The sequence below is a fragment of the Annulohypoxylon maeteangense genome (genome assembly GCF_022496945.1).
Source record: "Annulohypoxylon maeteangense strain CBS 123835 unplaced genomic scaffold GGS22scaffold_1, whole genome shotgun sequence".
NCBI lineage: Eukaryota > Fungi > Ascomycota > Sordariomycetes > Xylariales > Hypoxylaceae > Annulohypoxylon > Annulohypoxylon maeteangense.
Window position 1 is genome coordinate 1,169,617 of NW_025953248.1, and position 21,855 is coordinate 1,191,471.

Genomic DNA, 21,855 nt, shown 5'->3' on the forward strand with positions numbered 1-21,855 from the left:
TATATTTTATACAATAGCTGTGCTGGGAAATCTTGATTATTATAATGGGCCATTATTGTTTTCGAAAATAATCATTGTTAGGTGTTGGCAGGTCCCGGTACGGTACCTATGAACGGAGTTCGCATGGACAGTTTAATACGGTTCCTCGGATGTAGGTAGAATTTCAAGAGCCACGGTCAGTTGTTGCGAGCCCCCTCCTTAATTTCCTTCCTATTGATATGGCACAGCTCGGTATGAGTTTCTGGAAATCCCATCTACCTCTCTATCGAACTTTACCGAAATCGAGGTAGCCTCTGATATTAGTGAAACCTGCCCGCTGGCGGTACTAACCTCAGATACCATCCATTTCGCATTTAGCAAGTCAGGTCAAATCTAGGCGTAGCGCTGTCAATAGGGGTGAGGGCAAAAGATATATCCGCCTGCGTCATATTGGAATCCACCAAAGTGTACCAGAAAGTGGTGCGCTGGCCGAAGAGCGCGCAACCAATCTGCGAGTAGTAGCCTTTCGCATTGTCAAGAGAAGCGACAGCATCCCGTTGCTGAGGGCCCACTACATTATGAACAAGTCAGTAAAGGTGTATCCCGAAAACATAGAAAGAGGGAGAGATGAGACCGTTGGAGGAACTCACTGCTTGGCCAGCCGGTTTCGGTAATGAAGACGGGCTTTCCGCCCGCAACGCTCTCGGTCTGCTTAAGGCCGGACCAGAAGTTGTCGGTGGCCTGGTCGATGGCGTTGATTCTAGTTGTCTCGAAGTATGGGAATGCATTGTGGCCCAAGAAGTCGACGGAGGAGACAACACCAGCATTCTCAGGCGCAATCCAGGAGGTCCTATAATAATGAGTTCAACCGGAGCTCGATTCGTGAATAGGGGTTTAGGGTACCCGATAAGTAAAGGGGGAAACTAACCATGTATCAACATGCCCGATCGGCTTGCCGTCCAAGGCTGTACCACGAATCCAGTCTCTCGCCCAACCAATATAGCCTTCGATTTCTGCGCTCGTAGCACCAGCTCCCGCGTCATTCACTTGACCTTGAACGCTACTTCGAAAGAGGTCTTCAGATCCAACACTAATACCAATGACATGATCAGTGAAAGCAGCACCCAACTGTTTAGTTGCGGCAAGGAGCGCGGTTAATTCTTTCCCAAAGACATCCCGGCCAGCACTTGCCCATAATCCGACGAGAATGTCGGTGTTGGTGTCGATCGCGGCTTGGAATGCTGAGATCGGGTCGGCTGTCGTGCCACATTCAATCGACGTATACAAACGAGCGGCTGCGAAATGGCCCTCCGTGCCGGCCAAGTTCTTTGCGCGCTCAAAAAAGCCATAGAAATCAGGATAGCCTCTACATGATCCATCGTTGTTGACTGCGTCGTAGTTGAAGCCCTGATAGACTTGGGCCGCGGCAACGGCAACAAAGCCGAATGTGGAGACGAGTTCTCGTCGGAGTTGCATGTTTTATGTGTTTAAATAAATACAATATGATCTAGTTCAAATACTTGAATTCGCAAAGTTTAGAAAGGAGACAGAAGGAAATAGCTAACTAAAGAGGTAAAATAAAAGAGCTAACGTTCATATTCGAATAGGGGTAATACGAATGCCTCCCATACCTACCTACACATAAGGTCCATTCAATCTTTTTCATGCCCAGTAACTTCTGGACCACATCAACAATGACAGCGGAAGGGTCAATACTCCCATTTACGAACAAGTTGAACACGATGACTTCTACATCATTATTGTGACCTCCTACAGTAACAGTATCACCTTGACTCCAAATGTACTACTATACCTACGTGATGACACAACGTTCCACGATGTCTAAACCCACGTTTTCAGTAACAACAACATCCCCCAAACCTCGGTTCACGACAGGAGCACGGCAGTACAAATCTCAGTCAAACGTCAAGATGGGTCTATAGAAATCGTGTGACAGAGGCTACCGGGTATTCCCACAGGCACCCCTAACAGCCAAATGTCCCTGGTATATATAAACAGATCATCTAAGAACTTTTCCCCCCACGTCATGAAACATCGTCAAATGAACCATCCCACCAACCTATCTACGACGCCACACTCCCCCGCTGACTCCCAAGCGGACTAACCGTCCGAGGACTCACATCCCCATCCCCATCCCACACGACCCGCGGACTAACCGGCGAAACGAAATCATCCCCCTCGAAATGCGCGCTGGGCGCAGACACATAACTAAGCCTCTGCGTGTCCTCCCCTCCGCCCTCGTCATCGCTCTCAATCGGCGACACCGGATCCACCTCCTCATCCCTATCCCCTACCCCGCTATCCGTGATACGCCCCACGATCGGCGACACAGGCACAAACTCCAGCCGCGGACTCTGCACCGCGAGCCCCGCGCCCCGCGGCGACTTCGGCGGCGCAGGTCTACTCCCCGGCGGCGGTGTGCGCGATAGATTCAGGGGCCGCACGCGCCCATTTCCTACCCCCATCTCTCTCCCTACCCCCATCCCCATCCCTATCCCCGCCCCCATATCTGGACCCACAGCCAACGCCTGAGCCAAACTCAAAGTCCCAAGCCGGCTATCGCTAAGCCGTTTCTTGAGATTCGCATCGACGGGGTGGGAGGATAGCGGGTTACTGTTGGGACCGGGGCCGAGGGGCCAGTTTGGACCGAAGCTGCCCCGCGACGCGGAAGACGGCATGGCTGAGGAGGTTGATTTGTTTCGGCTGAGGGTGGATGAGGGGGTGGGGGTTGGGTGTTCGTGGATGGAGGAGAGGGGACGGAAGAGTTTCTGGCGGGCTGTTTTGGGGGGTGTGGGTGTGAGTATAGGTACTGGTTTGGATTTGGGCTGGGTGGCGGTAATTGTTTCTGCTGGGACCTGATCCTGGTCCTGGTCTTTCTCGGCTTCGGGGGGAGTGTCTGTCGAGCTGTGTGGCGTCTTTGCGGGACCGAGGGGGATGATGGAGGCGCGGAGTTTGGCTTGGTGGCGGCGGCGGCGGTAGCGTAGGAGGAGAAAGGCTGAGAGGATGATCAGGATGATGAAGACGACGCCACCTACTACGCCACCGATTATTGCGCCTGCGTTTCTGGAGGAGCGCGAAGACGAGTGCTCGGGTGAGTTGGCGGGTGAGTCGAGGCTCGGCGAGTCGGATCCAGAACCGGTTTCTGTGGTTGATGAATTTGCCGTTTCTGTCATCAGTTCTGGCGGAAAGGGATACATCTCCCCAAACCCCTGGGATTCGTTACATTCGAAATAGGTAAGGGTGGCTTCGGTGGTACTGGAAGTCGAAAGGTACGCATAGACGAAACAGTACGGTTTTGAACCCGGACTATGTTAGAAACGAATTGTTAGTATTATCTCGTCCTGGCCCATTTTGGATGACATATATGAATTATTTTTCGCATTTTACTAACCAGCATAATGTGTGCTGTCCACATCCATCTGAAGTCGGGGTTTTGTCATGGTTGATACACTCAGTGTAGATCGTAGCGACGCAGTCTGCGGCCCCAGCAACACAACAGCCGCGATGGCCTCCTACATTCGTACAATCGTACCCAAAATCGCAAGTCACTTCAGACAGATTTTGTTAGCTATTGTATCATATTGCTTTGAATTTGAGCGAGGTAACTCACCTGTGCTCTCTATAGTGAACCCACAAGTGTCTATCCCTACATCGAAACCACTGGTGCCGTACTGGGATGCTTCCGTGGTAGATGGCGGCCCTTCGTCGGGACGGACCACATTGGTGCGAACCGTCTCAGTTGGGATGCTGATAAGTGGCATTTCAACTTGCCGGGGTTGGTTATGATCATTATTAGTCACATCATACATGTCTAGGAGAGAATAATCAAGAAGTCGAAGACAAGAGGACTCAGAAAATGGCGGTCTATGGTAAGGCATCAAGGCGCGACGAGTTTCTTTTGATGACACTCATTGTCTTCGATTATAGCGGCGAATTATGCCATTTAGGACCCCTAAATGTTGTGTAATGGGAACTTGTCCTCTTTGTGCGTCACGAGAAAGCCCCTGGATATCTCCCAAAGGACTAAAAATAGGATAAAGCGCGTGGTAGATTGAGAACAATAATCGTGGCGGTCTGGTGAGAACATCGACTGTTTCCGTTCTTTGGCAGGTAAGAAAGAAAGTATTTTAGATTTGGAATTGATCTACTCTCCTATCTACAGTCTTTCTAACATGATACACCATGTTTTCTAGATTGTCTTGAAGACCGCCAAGCTAGATAACGCTTTTCCGGGCCACTAGAAATTTGACGTTAGAATGAGCACTTTTGAAGGGAGGCGACAAAAGCAATTGAAACTACCGAGTATCTCGGTCCTCGAGTTAGATATCACTTACGGAGAACATTGTGTTCGACTCGCACGACGAACCGAGCCCTTGGTTGTTCATCCAGGCAGGCTCCCAATAGAATAAACCATTCCCATTCTTGACACTAGCCAACACCTCTGCTGTCTTCTGCATAAAGGTGGTTTGACCTTCTGCCGAAAATGGGATACTCTTCACGTCACTTGGAAATGAGTAGGCCGGATGAGAGCATGAAGTGGGCCAGTTGATCTCCGCCACAACAATCTCCTTGCCCCAAGTGTTCGCCATGTTGGTGAGACTCGTCTTGAGGTTTGCGAGTGTCGCTCCCGAGTTACTATTAGCCAGTTAGTTACGAACTGTCGAGCCGTGTGGTAATTATATCGGAGTACCTACTAAAATGGATAATAGGAGACACCCATCATATCGAAGTCCGATGAGGTCAGGGTTCCCGCCTTCAAAACTGAGGTATACCAATTGTTCTGGGTGCCCCAATCCCATCCATTATCTAAGTGGATCATTATCTTGGGTTTGGGAGACAGACTACTGTCCTTGATGCCAGCCGAGGCCGAATGCAAAAGCCTCGCGACATTGTTAAAGTTACTAGTCGAGCCTGTTGGGAGCAGGAGACCCGGCCTGATCTCATTCCCAATTGAGATAATCGTAGGTGCGATACCTGCTTGAGCGAACTTGTTTGATGCGTCTAAGGTGTAGTTGTACAGTTTCCAGGCGAGGTCGTCAATACCCGTCGGCCAACCAGAAGGAATTACTTGATGCGCTGGGTCCGCCCAACTAAAAGGGCATTTGGTCAGCGATTATAGATTTCGGTAGCAAGTCAAGTTGATATAGATAGAGACGAATCCACATTAAAGCTACTCACGTATCGCTGTAATGGAAGTCTATGTAGACACCCAATCCGGCCGCCTTTGCTCGTTGAGCTAACTTCAAATTGTAGTCTAAGTTGTAATTGCCATCTGAAGGATTGACCCAGACTCTTTGTCTGACAGTATTGACACCACTGTCTGCAAGTATCTTTTCGAGAGATTGGGCGGTTCCGCTCGTAGTAGTGTAGGAAATTCCGGCCTTTTCCTCGACTATTACAGATGACCAATCCACCCCTTTATACTTGAGCGCAGCCTGCACCGCTGTGAGTGACGAGAGAGCTAGAAAGAGAGAAGCAAGCATCTTGCTCTAAAATCGAAGGGAATCGTCTTGAACACAATTGCCACAAAACTTACGCCAGAATCTAGGCAGCTCCCATAGCGTATTTATCTGCTCGGTGTTCGTTACTAGACGGCTTTATTCAACACAATTTCCACCAATTAGATTTGACCTCCCTCGACGGCGACAATACGAAGAGCCTAGCATAGAAGTCTACGAAGACGCTGCATCCGGTGGGATCTTAGAGTATAGAGCTGTTACTCTAGACGGGAAGGTGTTCTATATATGTGTGTACCACAGCCAATCAGCTTGAAATAGCCGGGTTGTCAAGACACTATATCATGGTAGTATCCGGCGGGGTTATAGCTCGTTGAAGCTATCTCAATTGGAAACTTCCGTCTTCGCGCGAGTGGCCATTTACCTACCTATTTAAGTATTTAGGTAGGTAATTATCCGTCTTAGTATGAAGCTAGCTTATAATAAGTACGGAGGTAAGTTGTGTATGCAGGCTGATCGAGTTCAACCCCTCGTCAAAGATCAACTCGGTCCATTGACCAACAGAATTCGATTATTTAGAGATGTAGATTAAAATCTGGGGAAGAGTTCCAGAATAATTCTTGCCAAGACATGATCTGACCAGGATGAGCATCATGCCAAGAGATTCTGCAGGTTTTGCTACAGTAGGAGACGACTTAATTAGTATGGTCTCAGCAAATGGAAGTCATAGGGGAGGACGCACGTGAAAATGGGGGCCAGAACTTAAAAAGTTCCGAATTGTTCACCTCTCTTGCTACGAAATCAGGGCGACTTCCATTATATGGTCCCTGAAATCGAAAATGAGAACGAGAACGATCGGAAGATAGCGGTCAAGGTTGCAGGGTTAGTAGAGAATATCGATCCGAAATGAGGAGGTTGGTATTGGAGGTACCTAGTAGGTACCTATGGTTAAAGTCAGCGTGATGCAAACGTACGAATAAGCTCCCAACCTCCTATTATCGATAGAGGAAAATCAACGATGACTCGGGAGTCGATGACGATTACCCTGCCGTTATTTCGGTATTTCCAGTTATTTTAGAAGGTTAGCGGGTCTATCCGCTTATAAGCCCCACGTGGAGTTTTTGAGCTTCTGAAGAAAGCCCTGGAAGGGTTTTATCTGCGCTATCAGTTGATCAACAGTGATTGGCGCTAGGTTCTCCAGTTGCTCGCGTATCGACATCAAGCTAAGGCGCTAAACTATATTTAATAGTACGCCGATAAGCTCCAGTACCTACACTACGGTACCTACAAACATTCCTACCCGGTACAGGTTCAATAATTCAACTGGTCAACCAGACAACAATGAGATTATTCAAGTCCGAAGACACCCAATCCCAAGAATCCCAAGAGTCCCATCAATAAGGAGAATAATATTCAAATTGCCGCCAAGTATACGCAGTCTAGAACAATGAGGAGACCGGGATGTTTCATGTGTGTTCCAAGTGGTAGCATTAAGAGACAAGCTATTGGCGCACGCATTGTTCTGAATGGCCTCGGACATCCTTTTTCGTCCAAAACATAAAAGTACAAAGTATTACCTAGGTGCCTGGTAGTTATTTTCAAGCGCCATCAGGACCAATTCAATAGGTATATTATATTAGCGATGGGAAATAAGGTTAAGAATATAAAATCTGTAAGGGAGCCTCTCAAACCAAATTGACCTAACAACAAACCAATGAGAGGGAATTAAACCCCGAGTGCCGATTACCGGTGAGCGGACAGAGCGGATGACCAGGGAGGGTCAACGATACCATCACAGAAATCAAATTTCCATACCCTAGCAGATAATATAATCCAGGTCCTCAAGATTTGATGCCCATTGACCCTAATAAAATGAATATCGTACCATGCATTCTTTGTCAACGGGTTGGGCTCACAAGCTCTAGAAGAGAAAAAAAATGGTGAAAGAATTAAAGTTATTATATGTAATTTACCTTCCAATTATTTTCATGGTGTAAGCACTTTGGGTACCAGATGTACTTACCTACATGTAGGTACAAAACCAGATAGCTTCGGGCTAAGTCCATTTCATCAAGCACCGTCGAAAGCAGGTGAAGATCCAGCCCATCCATTCATACATGCAACCATACCGTATGTGCATAAACCCCGCATGCGGTACCTCCAACTGTTCAGCAATACGAAGAGCGACCTGCGTTGCTGTCGTGGACAGTTGCCATTCTCGTAATGAACAAGACTGACTCAGCAATGTGATTCGGTTATGAAGAAATATTTACGAGAGTACCGAGTGATACGGATCATATCTTACGTGTAATTCTAAACGAAGTCCAGCTGGACACGCATTGAGTCTTTACAAATCCTACAAAACAAAGAGGAAAATGAAGAACCTTGACAAGTGACAAGGTACCTACATACGTAACAGTCGTGACGAGTTTTGCCGAAACAGGGATGCTTAGATGCTGGAATACTTTATTCCGTTCTAGCCTAATAAGGAAAGAGTAGGAGGCCTGCCGATCTGCTGATTGGTGAAGTCCTTTTTGACTTTTCCTGTCTGGGGTAAGAATGGACCGCAAACTCGATCCTTGGCGTTTCCAAATTTCTGGCCTGATGGTGGTACTAGAGTTACTAGTGGCAACGGTCGGCAAGCGGCAACTGCAGCAACGCCAGTGAGTTCCAAAAGAAAGACACCTTTGAGATCCTTGTCAGAATTGGAGAAATATGGAATATGATTGGAGAAAATCGGGTCCGTTATCGTGAGCTTCGTCGTCAGAATGCTCTTTGGCTCTTTTTGGAACTCGCCTGTTCTCATATTTATCCCGCGCCTTCTCAAATTTTCCCAGCTGGATCCCCAATGGGCACCTTCATCAAACAACACTAAACAGACTCTGCGGACGTCAACTCCTGCGAACCCCTGTCATCCGTAGCTACCTACATGTAGGTTAATAATTAAGTCAGGTACAACCCACACACTTTCTGCCGGCCTGCCCTTCTGATAATATTACGTACCCCCATCTCCGTTTTCTTCTTCGCACTTCATCCGAAAGCTCACAAATCTTCTCTTCGATCTCATCTTTCCGTCCATAGTCCGGATCATCATCTCTTTCCCAAAGACATCTTATCTACATCTACATTTACACATTTTGGTTCGCCCAACCAATTTGTCGTTTAACCCCATCCATCCATCACATACGCCGATCGACTTCCTACTTAGGTAGCTCAATCGCAAACATGTTCACCACCAGCGTCGCCGTCGCCGCGCTCTCCGCACTTAGTCTCGTCTCCGCTCAAGCGAACTCTAACTCGACTTTTACTATTAACCCAACCACAGTCGATATCTCTGATCGGGGTAAGCTATTTGCTAGTTTCCGAAACAAATAAATAACATTGATCTGAATACTGACTATTCGCCGAAGTTGCTTGGTGCCAAGGACAGACAGATAGCTGTGGCACGATTTGCGGTACCGCGATCAACAATGCCTGCTCAACCGTAAGTTTTTAATAACTACCTAGTACTTTTATGTTCGAGTCAAGCGCATGGCTAACTGAGGTATAGGATACGTTAGATTTTACATGTCAGTGCCAGGGTGGCAATTACCCCGATATGAACAAATTCGAGAATGCGATGCCCTGGGTAAGTTTTTTTTTTTTCATTTCCTTTTTATTCTCTCGATCTATCGACTACTATTAAGAGGACCAAACTAACAATATCTTACCTTGGACAGTTCGTTTGCGAGAGACTTCAAAGCAACTGTATCACGCAGGAGGAGAACAACGCTGCCGGTCAGAAGAACTGCACTACAACGTTTGGCGATAAGTGTGGTACGGAAAGTGTGTCGGCTCACGCTGGCGAGGGAGCGACAACTAGCAGTAGCAGTTCTGCGGCACCGAGCAGAAGTGCTACTGCTGCTTCCAGCTCCGCCGCAGCGAGCTCAACATCTCATGCCGCAGCCGTCCCTACGAACATTCAGTATCTCGGAAACGGTGCTGCAGCTGTTGCTGTCGGCCTGTTCGCTTATATGCTCTAGGAGTAGTATGAGCGTAGGTTGAGTAATTGCATAAGGAGTTTATTAAAGAAAATCATGGTTGCTGATGGAATTGCTATAATGGCGCTGCCGTTCCTTTCTTGTACATTTCGACATCCGCAGCACTCAAACTGATCCACCGGACTGGACATGTCACGTTGCACGTGACAAACCCAAATCACGAGGAGACGAATCGAGTATTAATGATTTAATATATGTCGGTGGAGATTTTAATGTTTAAGTGATAAGAGCATGGTGCTGAGATCAGAGTCGCATGGCGGTTGTGGTTAGTAGGAGACTAACAAAACCCGCAAGCTAGTTACAATAGCACACCACAAAGCAGGCATAGAACAATACAATTGATCAAACAAGGCCGGATTCTTCTTTGGCTGACATCGATTTATAAAGCCCTACGAGTGCGATGGCTTTGAGTTGCATATCATTTATATGTGGCCAGGTTCCACTGTTTGTCCTGGAGAGCCTAGGGAATGGATAAAGGCATTGTTCTAGGGTTTCTCTTTCACGCATAGGTAATATGTTCAATTTTATAGAAACTGTCCCACGATCAAGTTTATTGAGCTGACACAGTCAATCTATACACAGGTGATAATTAACGAGACGATCCTGAATTTTGACGAAAAGAGGAAGCAGGAATTCCTCACTCGGTAGGACGAACCGTCTCGATTCGTATTTTATTTGGATCTCCTTATTTCATCATGACCGATCCAACCCAATTAGCGGTGCCGGCAGGTACGCATCAGTCGTTTAGCATCGAGCTAGAATGTCTTATTGCTTATATTCCAATGGAGGGTAAAGATCCAGATGAGTTCACAATTGAAGGACTACCCCCTTTACTACGAGTCAATTTCGATGGAGATGAAGTAACAGAGATACTAAGCCATATACTCGATACTTTAGACAGCTACAGTGTTCCTGCCGTCAGCCAATCGAGCGATCCAATCCAGTCATCTAAGACTACTGACCTACCATCACCCTCTCAAGATATCGACCCTTCAGTGTGGGCAATTAGCGCCACATCTAGTGCGAATGAGTATTTCTTAGCCGGTTACTTTTGGCAGACCCTTAGGATTCGTAGCCCGGTAATGTGGTCACAAGAGGAATCATTTACACAGATCCAATTCATAGTTAACCTCCTAACATCCAATTACCGCCTCCGCGTTAACCCGACCTGCAATTTCAGCGTTCGTGTCGGGAACGGTACGAGTCTGTTCACAGAAGCAACTATTAAGAGAATAGGGGCCTTCCTCTGGGCTGCAGACCCGATGTTTTCGCGCCTCCACGCACCGTGGCGAAGAGTCAATGACAAAAGTCAAAGCATCCGTCTCGAAAGCAATCTCGCTCGCGATACTACAGCTGAACAGGTTTCTGGGAAATGGGAGGGTGGGTGGCTTAGGGAATATGACCCAATTACACTTACCGAGATTTCTAATAAGGTACCCCGAGAAGAAAGGGAACGTGGTAGTAAGGAAAAGGGGGCAGAATTTGCAAAGTGGCGTAACGAGGTAGGCCCGTTCATGGCACTAGGCAAAGATATTGATGATATTAACAGAAATGGCAATGACGGCAGTAATAAGAACGATAAAAGCAACAAGGATAATAATAGCAGTAGCAGCGATGAGAGCAGTAGTGACGACGATGAATGGTGGGATAAATCCTTAGCCAGAAGTGAGGAGTCAGAAATCCGGTTACCATTACTCGATGATGTGTTAGCTGAAGGACACAGAGCACTTAAAGAGGACCGACAAATCCACGCCCCACCCGATCTCAATACGCTATATCGTAATGTAGGATGGGCATTTTGGGACAAATCTCAAGACCCAAGAATGGTCAATTGGCTTTACGAATATTGCCAGGAAAATTATGGACACACGAAACTCTATAAGCTTCCTGCCCAAGAACAGATCACTCTCGTTCTTCGAACCCAATGCGCCGTCCTTTATAACCATACAGACCTACGTGAGCTAAACGGGGACCAAGAATATGACGTCCTAGTCGCTGCTTCTCAATATATATCGGCTTCGCGCAGCTCGTGGGAATGGGATGTTGACACCGAAGAGTGGGAGCTCGCATGGCGACGCGTGGGCAACATCATCCAACACCCGGCTGCCCATCGGGAGATCAAGATTGACGCGCCACAAGTCATCGAAAAGTTCGAGAACCTAGTCAAGTTAACCGATTTACACAGCGAGGATAACGAGCTAGGCATCCAGTATCTTAACCCGCAAGACCACATTGAGGCAATATCAACGAATAAGGGTATTGAGGAACTGCTTGACGATCTGAAAGATTACGCCGATCCCATTGACCCTAACTTCATGGATTACCTAGCGGATCCGAGGGGGATAGAATGGTTCGACGGCCTGAGAGTGAATTCAAGCTCTTCTGTTTATTCAACGAATACCCCCTCTAATAACCCCAACGACCAATTTCCCCCCGAAGGATTCTACGGCGAGGGATGGAAGGCATTAATGAAAGACATCCGGAAATTCGGCAGAATCGCCGGGACGCGCAGCGCGCACGATTCCGATTCCACCTTCTCCTTCCCATCGTCCTCATCTGTGTATTCCGTCCGCGTCCCGTCCAATCCCCCCTCCGACCCCCCGGTCGAAGACCTGGAAGCATCCTACGACCAAAAGATGGAGGATGTATGGGACTACATCCAAAACCTCGAAACCCCCGACTCCCAACTCGAAGACATGTTCCAGTCCCGCATCGCCGACAACAACAGTGACCTGGATTCCGGTCCAACCGTCACCGCCGAACAAGGGGTCACCAAGATCACCGCATGCGACACAGCCACCACCGCCGCCGAGCCCCTGTGTCGCGAGAGTCTGCAGCTGAACTACGACTTCACGCCGTGCTCAGTGAGCTCGCTCAAGACCCCGCCCGACCCTATACAGCGAATGATCGACTTCCGCGAGGTAGGCGGGTCGCTTGACGCGGGGTGGATCACCACATGGGCGCGCATCTGCACGGGGATCGTGCGCTGGGCGAGCTGCGTGAGCGCGGATGAGTATATGGGAGTTTTAGACGAGGTTTTGGCGCAGGATAGGCGCGAGTTGAAGACAGTGGCGGTGGAGAAGGAGATGGGTGGGGGCCCTGATGGGAAAGGGGCTGGGGAGGAGGAGGGATATGATGTTTGTTGTTTGTTGGAGGATTTGGGACTGTTTCCTGAGGCGGCGTGGGTTTGGAGACGGCAGTTGGGGGCTGGGTCCTCGAGGTGAGGAAGTTGGGGGGGTTGGTGTTGAGGTAGGTAGGTACTGAGGTAGGTTGATTTGTCTTCATTTCGGTATTGTTTTCTTTCACTGGTTTATTTAATACATACCTAATTTATATGATTTTATTTCAAATAGTGTCGTCCTGGGTCGTGACTAGGCGAGGTTTTACAACCGAATCAGTTGCCATAGGTCAAGTTGTATCTAGCCACGATATCCTCTAGAAGCCCTGGAGTGTATATCCACTTTCCCTATTATCAATACTTCGACTTAGTAGAATAATATCCTCATAAATCAACTATTGCGATTTACACGTGATATATGTAGTCAGAGTTGACTTTCCAAATGCGACCACTTACCAGGGTTATCAGCCAATAGGAGTAAGTATGCAGGGATGTCAGATACCCCTTTTCAAATGCTGTTACAACTACTTTAGATTTACTTCAATACGTTGATCTAATTATATTGAAATATGTATTTGTAAGTATGACAGTTTTTGCAGACTATTTCAAGCTAGTACTGTGGTGTATTACTGAGTAATGTGGATGTACAGGAAACAAGATGGCATTGAAAATAATTCTCAGGGGCATCGCTCCAAGGCCACTAAGGAATATCTTATATACCTACCTACACAACACATACATATCTACCTTAACACCTTTACTCTATTCCACATATCAATTTTAGGTATAGTTATGAGTCGTATATGACTAAGACTTCAAGGTGTGGCATAAAAAGGGGTTCCAAAAAGGGGTCTGTTCTACAACTATGTCACGGCGGTGGATAACCGCCAGCTCAGGAGTCAAGGCCGTATTGTGATTCATAATGTCAAATCATTTCAGGAGACTTTTGTAGAGCGGTGTATTTCACAATAAGAAGTCAAACATATCTTCTTCGAACGGAATCCAATGTGATATGTTGTGGTAGTACTAGCCATAGTAAAGGGGTTCAGATACAGTCTATCAGGGGCACAGTATATGTAGTTGAAATAAAGTGTCCAAAGCGCGTTGAAAGTGTCCCCGTGATGCAGACGCGTCCAGAGACCTCTACGGGAATCATGACGCGTCTCTCGATCATGCGAGCGCGTCACGGTCCCTAGGCAACCACGGCAAAACTTCGCCGGCACTTACCTCGTCACCGGCCTCATTAGAAGCCTTATATATCTAAAAAAAGATCTAAACTTTTAACCGATGGTACTGGTGGTAGAATGGGCAAGTCGTCCGTCTGGTAGAGGACTGAATAATCTTGAACACGCCATTCTAATTCCACCAACCACAGACACGGTACAACCTACAGCGAAAATGGAAACCTACCACCCTAGCCATGGTTGACATTACCGCAAAGAAATACTCCCATCATCGAAAGTACGAGGGAGGGCGCAGTAGCTCACTACCGGTTTGCCCAAAATATAGTAGTGAGGCTGGGCCTTGAGGAGGTATCCCCTCCTGCTGTCTCTTTTTTGGTGTGTATTCTGTTTTCCCCCTTTAGGGTTCGATTCCACCTAACACCACTCTTTTTCTTTTATTCTTTTTTCATCGGTCTTTTCCACTTTCTCCCTCAGCATACTGGCCTTCTCTTTTATTTTATTTCCAAGAACTCCTAGAACCCCTCCATCGCAATGACTTACTTACCCGGATATGATACTTACCGTCCGCCCAATTCAACATAGTGTCATCTACCTACCTAGGTAGTAGGTACCTAAACACAGAGGCCACCCACAGACAATGGATATTTTTCAAGATTCTTTTCTTTTCAGTTCAAGAATTTCACATGGACACGCCGCAGTCCCTTCCAAGTCCCTGAGATAATTCACATCAATCTCGAAGTGTATCTGTCGTCGACGGCTCGAGGGGGCTCAGGGGAAACATGAGCATGTAAATTTATAACACGCCAAGGTATTCTTTCGAACTTGTCGCTAGGAATATAGGGAAGATACTCGACAGTCTGGAACCACTCGCTTTCTAGCCTTGACTACTAGGTGCTTTTCAAAGGCTGAGAGGACAGAGACTTAGAGGTATTATGTCCCTAGGTAACATATGTGCGCACGAATATAAAAAGTGCCTTTAGCTCCCTACAGACATAAAGGAGAAGGGCTTGTGTTAGCTATTGTCCGAATCTAACTACTGTTATTCCACGAACCTATAACTGCTCCTATCTCTCACTTTGTGACAGAGTTCCCAACTATGGGCTTCTCCCGCGACTGTACCTGATACTCCGTTGTATGGCAAATAGTATGCCAACTGGGTGCGGTTGCGACCAGCAGCCACCTTTCCATCGAGCAAATATAATCAGCGCGTTACTAAGATAGGGGTAGGGCGTCGTGAGTTGTCTCGTCGCGTTTACCGTGTTTTGTTTTTACTCATTCTCAAGACTCAAGGCAAGGATTTACCTGACTAGAACAAGGGACTCGGAAACACAATTTCGCGTGATTTAACTCTTGATAGTAACTACAAACGTTCTCTGTAGAATTGTATCTTGACTTTCGAAAATGAGTATGGTTTACTCCGATGCTCTTACACCGAGTATATCCGACCCGGCACGGAGCTGTTGGTGTACACCATGTTGGAGCAAGTTGTCGGCCAAGTCCCTTGGCCCCATGCTACCTACCTGGGTATGCAACGTTGTTATCGAAGGCGAATTTCTTCTAGTTTAGGTGTGCTAGATCATCTAGACAGTGTTGGGTGCAAAGTAATTGCCTATGCCTAGACACCTCTCCGTTTCTTCCCGAAGACATTCTTTTAGTTCAACCTAGAGATGGCGTATTGACACAATATACGAGTAAACCAACCATGAAACTTCATCCACATTAGCATGCATACATAAGAAAAACCAAGGGAATTCCGTGACGTCATATTTCCCAGCCACGCCCGGCATTTGGTTCTAGCGAGAAATCAATGCGGGATAGCCGCGACGACAAGATTTCTCGCCACTCGAGATAAAAGAGCGGTATTCAACCATCGACGCTGAAGTATCTTCAATTATGTAACCTGCAATTGTTAGAATAAACTTCAACACAATAGTTCGGTCTCGGCTAATCTTGCACTAATGCGAATTATCGACAGCTAGGAGCAAGGTACCGTCCGGACTGCCCGGGGTCTAGTAACCCCGGTCCTAACAGAAGCCTATCAGTGGAGAACGCAATGACAAGCCCCTAATAAGATCTCCCAAGCAGCTACCAGGTTGCCAGGATAAAAAAATGCCCTCAAGAGCATGCCGCCTAGAAAAGCAAAAAGGACCGAGCGCTTCTTACGAGCCAGGCTTAAGCGACTCGCGGAGGCAGCCTGCCTTTGCGAAGACCTCACTTCCACATGCATGGTTCTTGTTTCCCGGTCTCACATATGCATGATAATATACCCGTCTCATTGCCGGTTCAAAAGTTCGCTTTTTCCATTTGAAGGCTTATCCATTAATTGCGGAAACTGAATATCAATTCAGAATCGTGATCGCATGTATTTTGATCGCAGTGAAGCATCATCAAATCTGCTATATGAAAGCAATTTGATGTTATATGGTATCGCACTTAAAAAATCACCAGGATCTGTTTTTTCCCAACCAAGCCCGCCATGAAATGAATATGACACGCACCGAAATATGCAACGATTTCCCTTACCCAGATAGGCTCCTCTTTCCAAGCATGCAATTTCCTCAAGTCCCTAACCGCTTTGTTGTTCCATATGGGTAGGCAGATTGTAACTGGCGTAATCAGCGTGGACAAAGGCCCTGTCAACTATCGGGACCGACTCCAACACATAACCCAGACTCTCGCACAGATCGTGCGAATCTCTCAACGTCGTAGACGCGTCTAGGATGATATCAACTTCAACGTTTAACTTATCTCCGGCGTGGTAAGCTTGTAGACCCTGAATTTGCTTTATCGTACCAGCAAAACGCATTGCAAGGTAGAGCACTATGCATTTTAAATTAGAACGATGACATATTAGAGGAAATAAACGCGTTTCAAGACTCACAAATGTTTCGCTGATCAGCAGTGGCAGAGCATCCAGAGAGGTTCTTGATATGCTGCGCCGAGGTTCGAGACCAATTGAAGATGACAACGAGTGAAAGGACGAGACCACCTAGAGCATCCAACCACCAGATCTTAGCATAAAAGCCGACGATGGGGAAGAGTATCGATCCCATGTTGAAGATTACGTCGGTCATCGCATCCTCGGCTAAGGCCTGGACGCTCGAGTTCTTTACCATGCGACACCATAGCCAGCACAGTCCTTTGATTAGTACCGTCCCGAACATGATACTGAGAGCCGGTACTCCACTAAGGGCGGGTTAGCATAATCAACCTTAAAAAATTATTAACAATTACTTACACCTCAATCAACTCGTGATCGGGCGAGGCCAATCGTTGGAGTGATTGCAGCGCGACTTGGACAAACGAGGTTATCATGATAACCGAGAAAACAAGAACACCCAGAGGCTCTAGCCTGCGCCTTCCAACCGGGTACTTGTACTGGTCCTGCCTGGAAATCAACCATGTCGTCGTCCATACGATGACCGTCGACAGAAAGTCGAGTACGGCGTCGACCAAACTAGCCAATACTGACATAGATGACACGGAAATAACAACAGCGATCTTGCCTGCTAGCAAGATCACGTTTGCCGTGAAATTGACGTAGATGGCCGTCGTAACGATCTGGTCGCCACTGTCTAATTCTTCGTCTTCCTCTAGCCACGGGATCTCGGGTTTCGGGCCATCCCATTGATCGTCATCGTCGTCATTGTTGAAGAACAAAGGCGTGGTCTCGGTGGCACGATAGATATTTTTAGGTGTACGCTTCACCTTAGTCACAGGAATAGTTGTCTCGATATCTTTATTGGCGTCAGAGTCTTCGCTGTCAACAAACCCCGATTTTTGAGGGCTTGAAAAGTTTGTCATGGGCGTGATTGGACCACCTGATTCATCGGATCCGTGTGCACTTTCTTGGTTGAGCTTGTTGATGCTGACGAGACTTGAATGCTCTTCGGAAATGGTAGTCGGAATGTCGAGCTCCTTGAACGAGCTATGGTGTAACGTGTTGTACTCGTTGACGAGATCATGGGGTAGACTGCTGTCGAGCAAGCGGTCAATGTAGATATATTGCTGTACCAGATAGTTGACACGCTCGTAGTATTCGCGCAACGGCTTCCTCATAGCATTTAACTCCTCTTCCGTCTTCCAATAACGCCCCCACTTGTACCTCGGGTTCGCGTTGCCGATCAGTCGCATAGAACGCATAGGCGTGCTGTTGAGCAATTGACTGAGCCGACGCTCGTCGGTTGAAGACCGGCGATGCTCCCCATCGTCGGACTCGGACCGCGAGTACGGATGAGACAACAGCGCGGATTCTTCGTCATCTAGACCGGCGGGCATTGCGCCGCGCCACGTGCTTCCGTAGTTGTGTAAGGAGCCATAGGAACGGTTTCTAATAAGGTGGGTGAGGGCGCCATGGCCACGAGCTGATATAGGAGCGGTATTCTCCTCCTGTGAGAGTAAGAAAGAACTCTTCATGAAGGAAGTGAATCCTTCTCGGCGCGGGTCGGAGGTAGATAAGCGGGAGGCGGAGTTATCCCCGGACATTCTGGCGGTGATGGAAGATGCAGGTGAGGGTAATACTGATTGAATAGAAAAGAAGAGATGATAAGCAAGAGAGGATAGCAATTGGCAGAGAGGTATGCTTATGGGAACGGAAGTAAAGGTGATAGTGGGATGCTGGAAAAAAGTAATGCGACGGCGCGCGGCGGACGCAGGCTTAGCTAAAAACTACCTGGTTAGCTATAATTGGAAATATATGTTTATTTCTTTTCCTGTTTCGTCTAGCGAAGAGGGAGAAAAAAAGAAGAAGAAACAGAAAAATAACTCAGATGACAATAAGTAAATAAGAACAAAGAAAGTACCTAATAGCTAATATTTAGAACAATCCTTAGACACTTGGCGAGTTATTAAAAAAGGACATATAAAAAGGCGCTTACACAGTGGTCGTTTCCTATGATTGTTTTATTCTATCCATCCACTGCTCTTTCTAGGGCATGTTTTAAACCTGCACGCCGAGTTCCTAAGGTAACATTGAGTGGACCCTGCAGGCGCGGAGCGTGGTTACTTTGAGGCTAAACTTTACGTACTGTCGCCTTCACTGTGCACAGCATCGCCGGCTCCAGTGGGTCGGCAGACTATCTCCAGAGCTTTTCGGTGGATCTTTGGAGGGTTCCAAGCCAATCATACCCCAATAGGTATAGCTTGCCAAGCCGCGGCGTCTTGACTTTGCATCACTCAGCTTCAGCGCTGCAAGTGCTGCAGCTCTGAAATGACTTACCGTCGCAGTTATGATCTGAACCGTATTTGATCATCGGTCTCCTTTTTTTTCTTTCGCCATTTATCTCCGAGGGTATCCGCATCCGCACACGACCTGCCTCCCCAATCCCCTCACTTAGCCCTTATAATATACATGTATACCGTATGCAGTTCAACTCTATTTTGTTTACGTTTCCCACATCTTCAGCGTTTCATTGATGGATTTCAACATGCATATTACTATGTGCATAATCCGTTTGTGCTTGCTTGTGCTTTAAGTACGACGCCTATCGCGACCCGTATGTCTTATATAACTACCAATCATTTTGCACGCTTCGTAGCTTTCGGATGATACATCACCTACGATAGATAAGACGATTCCATTTCATGAGCAACCTTGAGCAACCTTAACCTCTTACCCCATGTTCACGGAATGTTCGTGATCATGCAATTGCTCGATTTTGGTCTCCGATGCCATCGCCACCCCGCCTTTTAATTCATGTATTTGCTGCTTTTGCCGCCGATATCTTCTCTGCTAGTAACGCAGTCGCTTTGACGATTAGACCGTGCTCGCACCCATGTATCTTCTGCTCTAGATCTTCCAGACTTTCTCCCTCCTGGATTTGAATTTTCTGAACTAGAATGGGTTCGCCACGGTCAACTTCAGCAATGACATAGTGGATCATGATTCCAGTTGTGTTATCCTCGAGTTTTCCGGCTTTGAAATCCTCATAGGCTCTTTCAATCGCACCAGCACCGTCATAAGCACCTATGATCGTTATCGTCAGAATCAAAATGAGGAGGCTATGCAGAGAGATTTAAATGCACCTGGTAAAGCGGGGTGAAGATTTATGATCGGCACCCCGGCATCGCTGAACGGCCGCAGGAAGTTCGTCGACAGGACATGCATCCAACCTGCCAAGACGACAAGGTCTGGTTTATCACGCAATATCCTCTCAGCCAGATCAGCATCATACTTCAGGCGTGCCTCTTTCAACACTGCCGGGTCCTTCTCCCCAAGTTTTTGGTAACCATCTTTGACCAAGTTGAAGTAATCTGTAGGAATGCCAGCTTTCTCTGCCCTCGTAGTAGCATATGCCCCTTTCCTATTCACCGTCACCTTAATAATCTTGCCCCGTATGCTGTCAGGTGCGTTAGAGGTGCTCGAGTCGATAAGTGCCTGGAGATTCGATCCATTCCCACTGCAAAGTACTGAGATCCGTGCTTCAGCCATGATCATGCAAGTTATCGTGCTTAGCGTAATGCACCAACGGGAGATCCAACGGGAGACGAATTAGTTGTATAATCTCAAGTCAAGCTTCAATGATCTGAGTGGGAAAAAAAAGATTGCATCGCGGGGTACTAATTCAATAAAGAAATATTTCGTTCAATTGACGCCCCAATTATGTAACGAAAATATACCTCTATCAAGGTTTATAGCGGGGTTCCGCACCATGATCCCGTATCCCGGTACGGACGGAGCGGAACTACCCGTGATTCAATGTTTCGAATCCCGCGGAATCCCGTGACGTTCTCCGGCTCTCTCCAAAACATCGAGAACATTGGCCAAGGTATAAATATGTCACGCGCCATCTAGAAGATCTGCGATCGCTCTAACAATTCTACAGACCATATGCTCTATCAATAGTAGTATTCTACCCGCGCCTAACACTGCCTGTGTATTAGGTACCTACTAGTACGCGAGTGACGCTACGCAAAATCGCTTTATCAGAGGTTGGATATCGGATACTCCTCTTCTTCAAACGATGTAACTGAGTGAATATCGTAAACGTGTCGTACCTAACCAGTGATTAACATATCTAGTAGTTGCAGGAAGAATGAAGATGACAGGTAGTTTGGATGATACGCCTAGGTATGCCTAAGCAAGTATCTACCTAGGATCAAGAAGCCATCTGTCAGTTCCTTTGGCCCATTCATATCCGAGGTCTTGTCCATTATGATGCCATTTGAAAGTTAAAATGATACATTATCTTCGATCATTGTAGTGTTGAATAGCTACCTCCATGCCTGCTGGTAGTTTAGACTCATTGTTAAAACTGGTGTCGACCGCGCTTTTCTTCCTACTCATTGACCTTATATTGACGCAATGGGTTGCGGATCCGCATTACAACACTTATAAGAAGCCGGCTCAGCTACGCAGATAGCAAGGAGATAATAACCATCCCAGGTTTCCAATAAAACTTTCAAAGCACACGAGAGATAGCGGTACAAACCTCTTGATGCCCAAATCCATTACATGTCGTAGTGTATATATACCTGCAAGGCACCTTTGATTAGCCATTGAACCCAATTATTTATGGTACTAGGTACGTGGCATGCTTTCCGCGGCCACCGGGCTCTTCAAGTTCCCCACGGGCTTTACAAGTTCCCAGACTCCATAAGCTTGGTATGAACAATCTCGAAAGCTAAGACTTCTTCAATCTCATTATACCCTTCATATTCATCGGTGAACGGAGGGATCAGCCCTATTACAACCCTTATAGCCTAAGCTCCACTTATAAACCGGCAATGGCATCTTATAGTCGTCCGAGTTCCTAGATAAGTGGGATCTGCAACGTTAGGGTCGGAGACCGACAAGAACGCGAATACCACATCTAGCTTCTAGTTTTCAGCATGCCTAATTCCATAATTAGCTAAGTAGTTGTTTACGTACGCCGCTCTAACCAATTGTGATGCTTGTCCTGATTAGAGACGGTGTGACTACTTCCCGTAATCTGACGATGCCTTCGTGGCTTCGGATATCTACCTAGTAATAGACACTTAGTAGATACTAGGTAGGTAGTTAACGCCGGTAACCTTGGAATATAAAGACCAACTCATTCGCCCGATATGGACAGCTT

The 21,855-nt window shown here is 47.1% G+C and overlaps 7 protein-coding genes across 7 annotated transcripts; 2 read left to right on the forward strand and 5 right to left on the reverse strand.

The window, feature by feature from the left end:
• Nucleotides 1-353: 353 nt before the first annotated feature.
• GGS22DRAFT_183152 (glycoside hydrolase family 17 protein) lies at nt 354-1,455 on the reverse strand (the record flags this gene model as incomplete). The annotated part of the gene is made up of 3 exons (XM_047964056.1): nt 354-550; nt 630-829; nt 908-1,455. The coding sequence occupies 3 exons, from the start codon at nt 1,453-1,455 to the stop codon at nt 354-356; spliced, it is 945 nt and encodes a 314-aa protein (XP_047823643.1).
• A 449-nt stretch (nt 1,456-1,904) lies between these two features.
• Nucleotides 1,905-4,073, reverse strand: GGS22DRAFT_4257 (uncharacterized protein). The gene is made up of 3 exons (XM_047967059.1): nt 3,611-4,073; nt 3,392-3,548; nt 1,905-3,306 (listed from the first exon to the last, which is right to left on the reverse strand). The coding sequence occupies exons 1-3, from the start codon at nt 3,876-3,878 to the stop codon at nt 2,064-2,066; spliced, it is 1,668 nt and encodes a 555-aa protein (XP_047823644.1). The 5' UTR covers nt 3,879-4,073; the 3' UTR covers nt 1,905-2,063.
• A 116-nt stretch (nt 4,074-4,189) lies between these two features.
• Nucleotides 4,190-5,483, reverse strand: GGS22DRAFT_183154 (glycoside hydrolase family 53 protein; the record flags this gene model as incomplete). Its single annotated transcript, XM_047964057.1, has 4 exons — nt 4,190-4,237; nt 4,335-4,635; nt 4,695-5,090; nt 5,179-5,483. 4 exons carry the CDS (start codon nt 5,481-5,483, stop codon nt 4,190-4,192), a joined length of 1,050 nt encoding a protein of 349 aa, XP_047823645.1.
• Nucleotides 5,484-8,235: 2,752 nt separating this feature from the next.
• Nucleotides 8,236-9,846, forward strand: GGS22DRAFT_149202 (uncharacterized protein). Its single transcript, XM_047959108.1, has 4 exons — nt 8,236-8,799; nt 8,867-8,940; nt 9,007-9,084; nt 9,176-9,846. Exons 1-4 carry the CDS (start codon nt 8,682-8,684, stop codon nt 9,476-9,478), a joined length of 573 nt encoding a protein of 190 aa, XP_047823646.1. The 5' UTR covers nt 8,236-8,681; the 3' UTR covers nt 9,479-9,846.
• A 345-nt stretch (nt 9,847-10,191) lies between these two features.
• On the forward strand, nt 10,192-12,845 carry GGS22DRAFT_194163 (uncharacterized protein; the record flags this gene model as incomplete). The annotated part of the gene is made up of 1 exon (XM_047965462.1): nt 10,192-12,845. The coding sequence occupies one exon, from the start codon at nt 10,192-10,194 to the stop codon at nt 12,718-12,720; it is 2,529 nt and encodes an 842-aa protein (XP_047823647.1). The 3' UTR covers nt 12,721-12,845.
• A 3,404-nt stretch (nt 12,846-16,249) lies between these two features.
• Nucleotides 16,250-18,626, reverse strand: GGS22DRAFT_4276 (uncharacterized protein). Its single transcript, XM_047967064.1, has 3 exons — nt 17,037-18,626; nt 16,680-16,984; nt 16,250-16,618 (listed from the first exon to the last, which is right to left on the reverse strand). Exons 1-3 carry the CDS (start codon nt 18,281-18,283, stop codon nt 16,365-16,367), a joined length of 1,806 nt encoding a protein of 601 aa, XP_047823648.1. The 5' UTR covers nt 18,284-18,626; the 3' UTR covers nt 16,250-16,364.
• Nucleotides 18,627-19,211: 585 nt separating this feature from the next.
• Nucleotides 19,212-20,280, reverse strand: GGS22DRAFT_4283 (phosphoribosylglycinamide formyltransferase). The gene is made up of 2 exons (XM_047967066.1): nt 19,823-20,280; nt 19,212-19,763 (listed from the first exon to the last, which is right to left on the reverse strand). The coding sequence occupies exons 1-2, from the start codon at nt 20,232-20,234 to the stop codon at nt 19,492-19,494; spliced, it is 684 nt and encodes a 227-aa protein (XP_047823649.1). The 5' UTR covers nt 20,235-20,280; the 3' UTR covers nt 19,212-19,491.
• Nucleotides 20,281-21,855: the final 1,575 nt, after the last annotated feature.

Coding starts and splice junctions, on each gene's coding strand:
- GGS22DRAFT_4283 (XM_047967066.1), bottom strand. CDS start 20,234: ATGATCATGGCTGAAGCACGGATCTCAGTACTTTGCAGTGGGAATGGA. Junction 19,764..19,822: donor TCTTCACCCCGCTTTACCAG/GTGCATTTAAAT, acceptor TAACGATCATAG/GTGCTTATGACGGTGCTGGT.
- GGS22DRAFT_4276 (XM_047967064.1), bottom strand. CDS start 18,283: ATGTCCGGGGATAACTCCGCCTCCCGCTTATCTACCTCCGACCCGCGC. Junction 16,985..17,036: donor GATCACGAGTTGATTGAGGT/GTAAGTAATTGT, acceptor ACCCGCCCTTAG/TGGAGTACCGGCTCTCAGTA. Junction 16,619..16,679: donor TGCTGATCAGCGAAACATTT/GTGAGTCTTGAA, acceptor TAAAATGCATAG/TGCTCTACCTTGCAATGCGT.
- GGS22DRAFT_4257 (XM_047967059.1), bottom strand. CDS start 3,878: ATGCCTTACCATAGACCGCCATTTTCTGAGTCCTCTTGTCTTCGACTT. Junction 3,549..3,610: donor GTTCACTATAGAGAGCACAG/GTGAGTTACCTC, acceptor ATCTGTCTGAAG/TGACTTGCGATTTTGGGTAC. Junction 3,307..3,391: donor GGACAGCACACATTATGCTG/GTTAGTAAAATG, acceptor TTTCTAACATAG/TCCGGGTTCAAAACCGTACT.
- GGS22DRAFT_149202 (XM_047959108.1), top strand. CDS start 8,682: ATGTTCACCACCAGCGTCGCCGTCGCCGCGCTCTCCGCACTTAGTCTC. Junction 8,800..8,866: donor AGTCGATATCTCTGATCGGG/GTAAGCTATTTG, acceptor TATTCGCCGAAG/TTGCTTGGTGCCAAGGACAG. Junction 8,941..9,006: donor TCAACAATGCCTGCTCAACC/GTAAGTTTTTAA, acceptor ACTGAGGTATAG/GATACGTTAGATTTTACATG.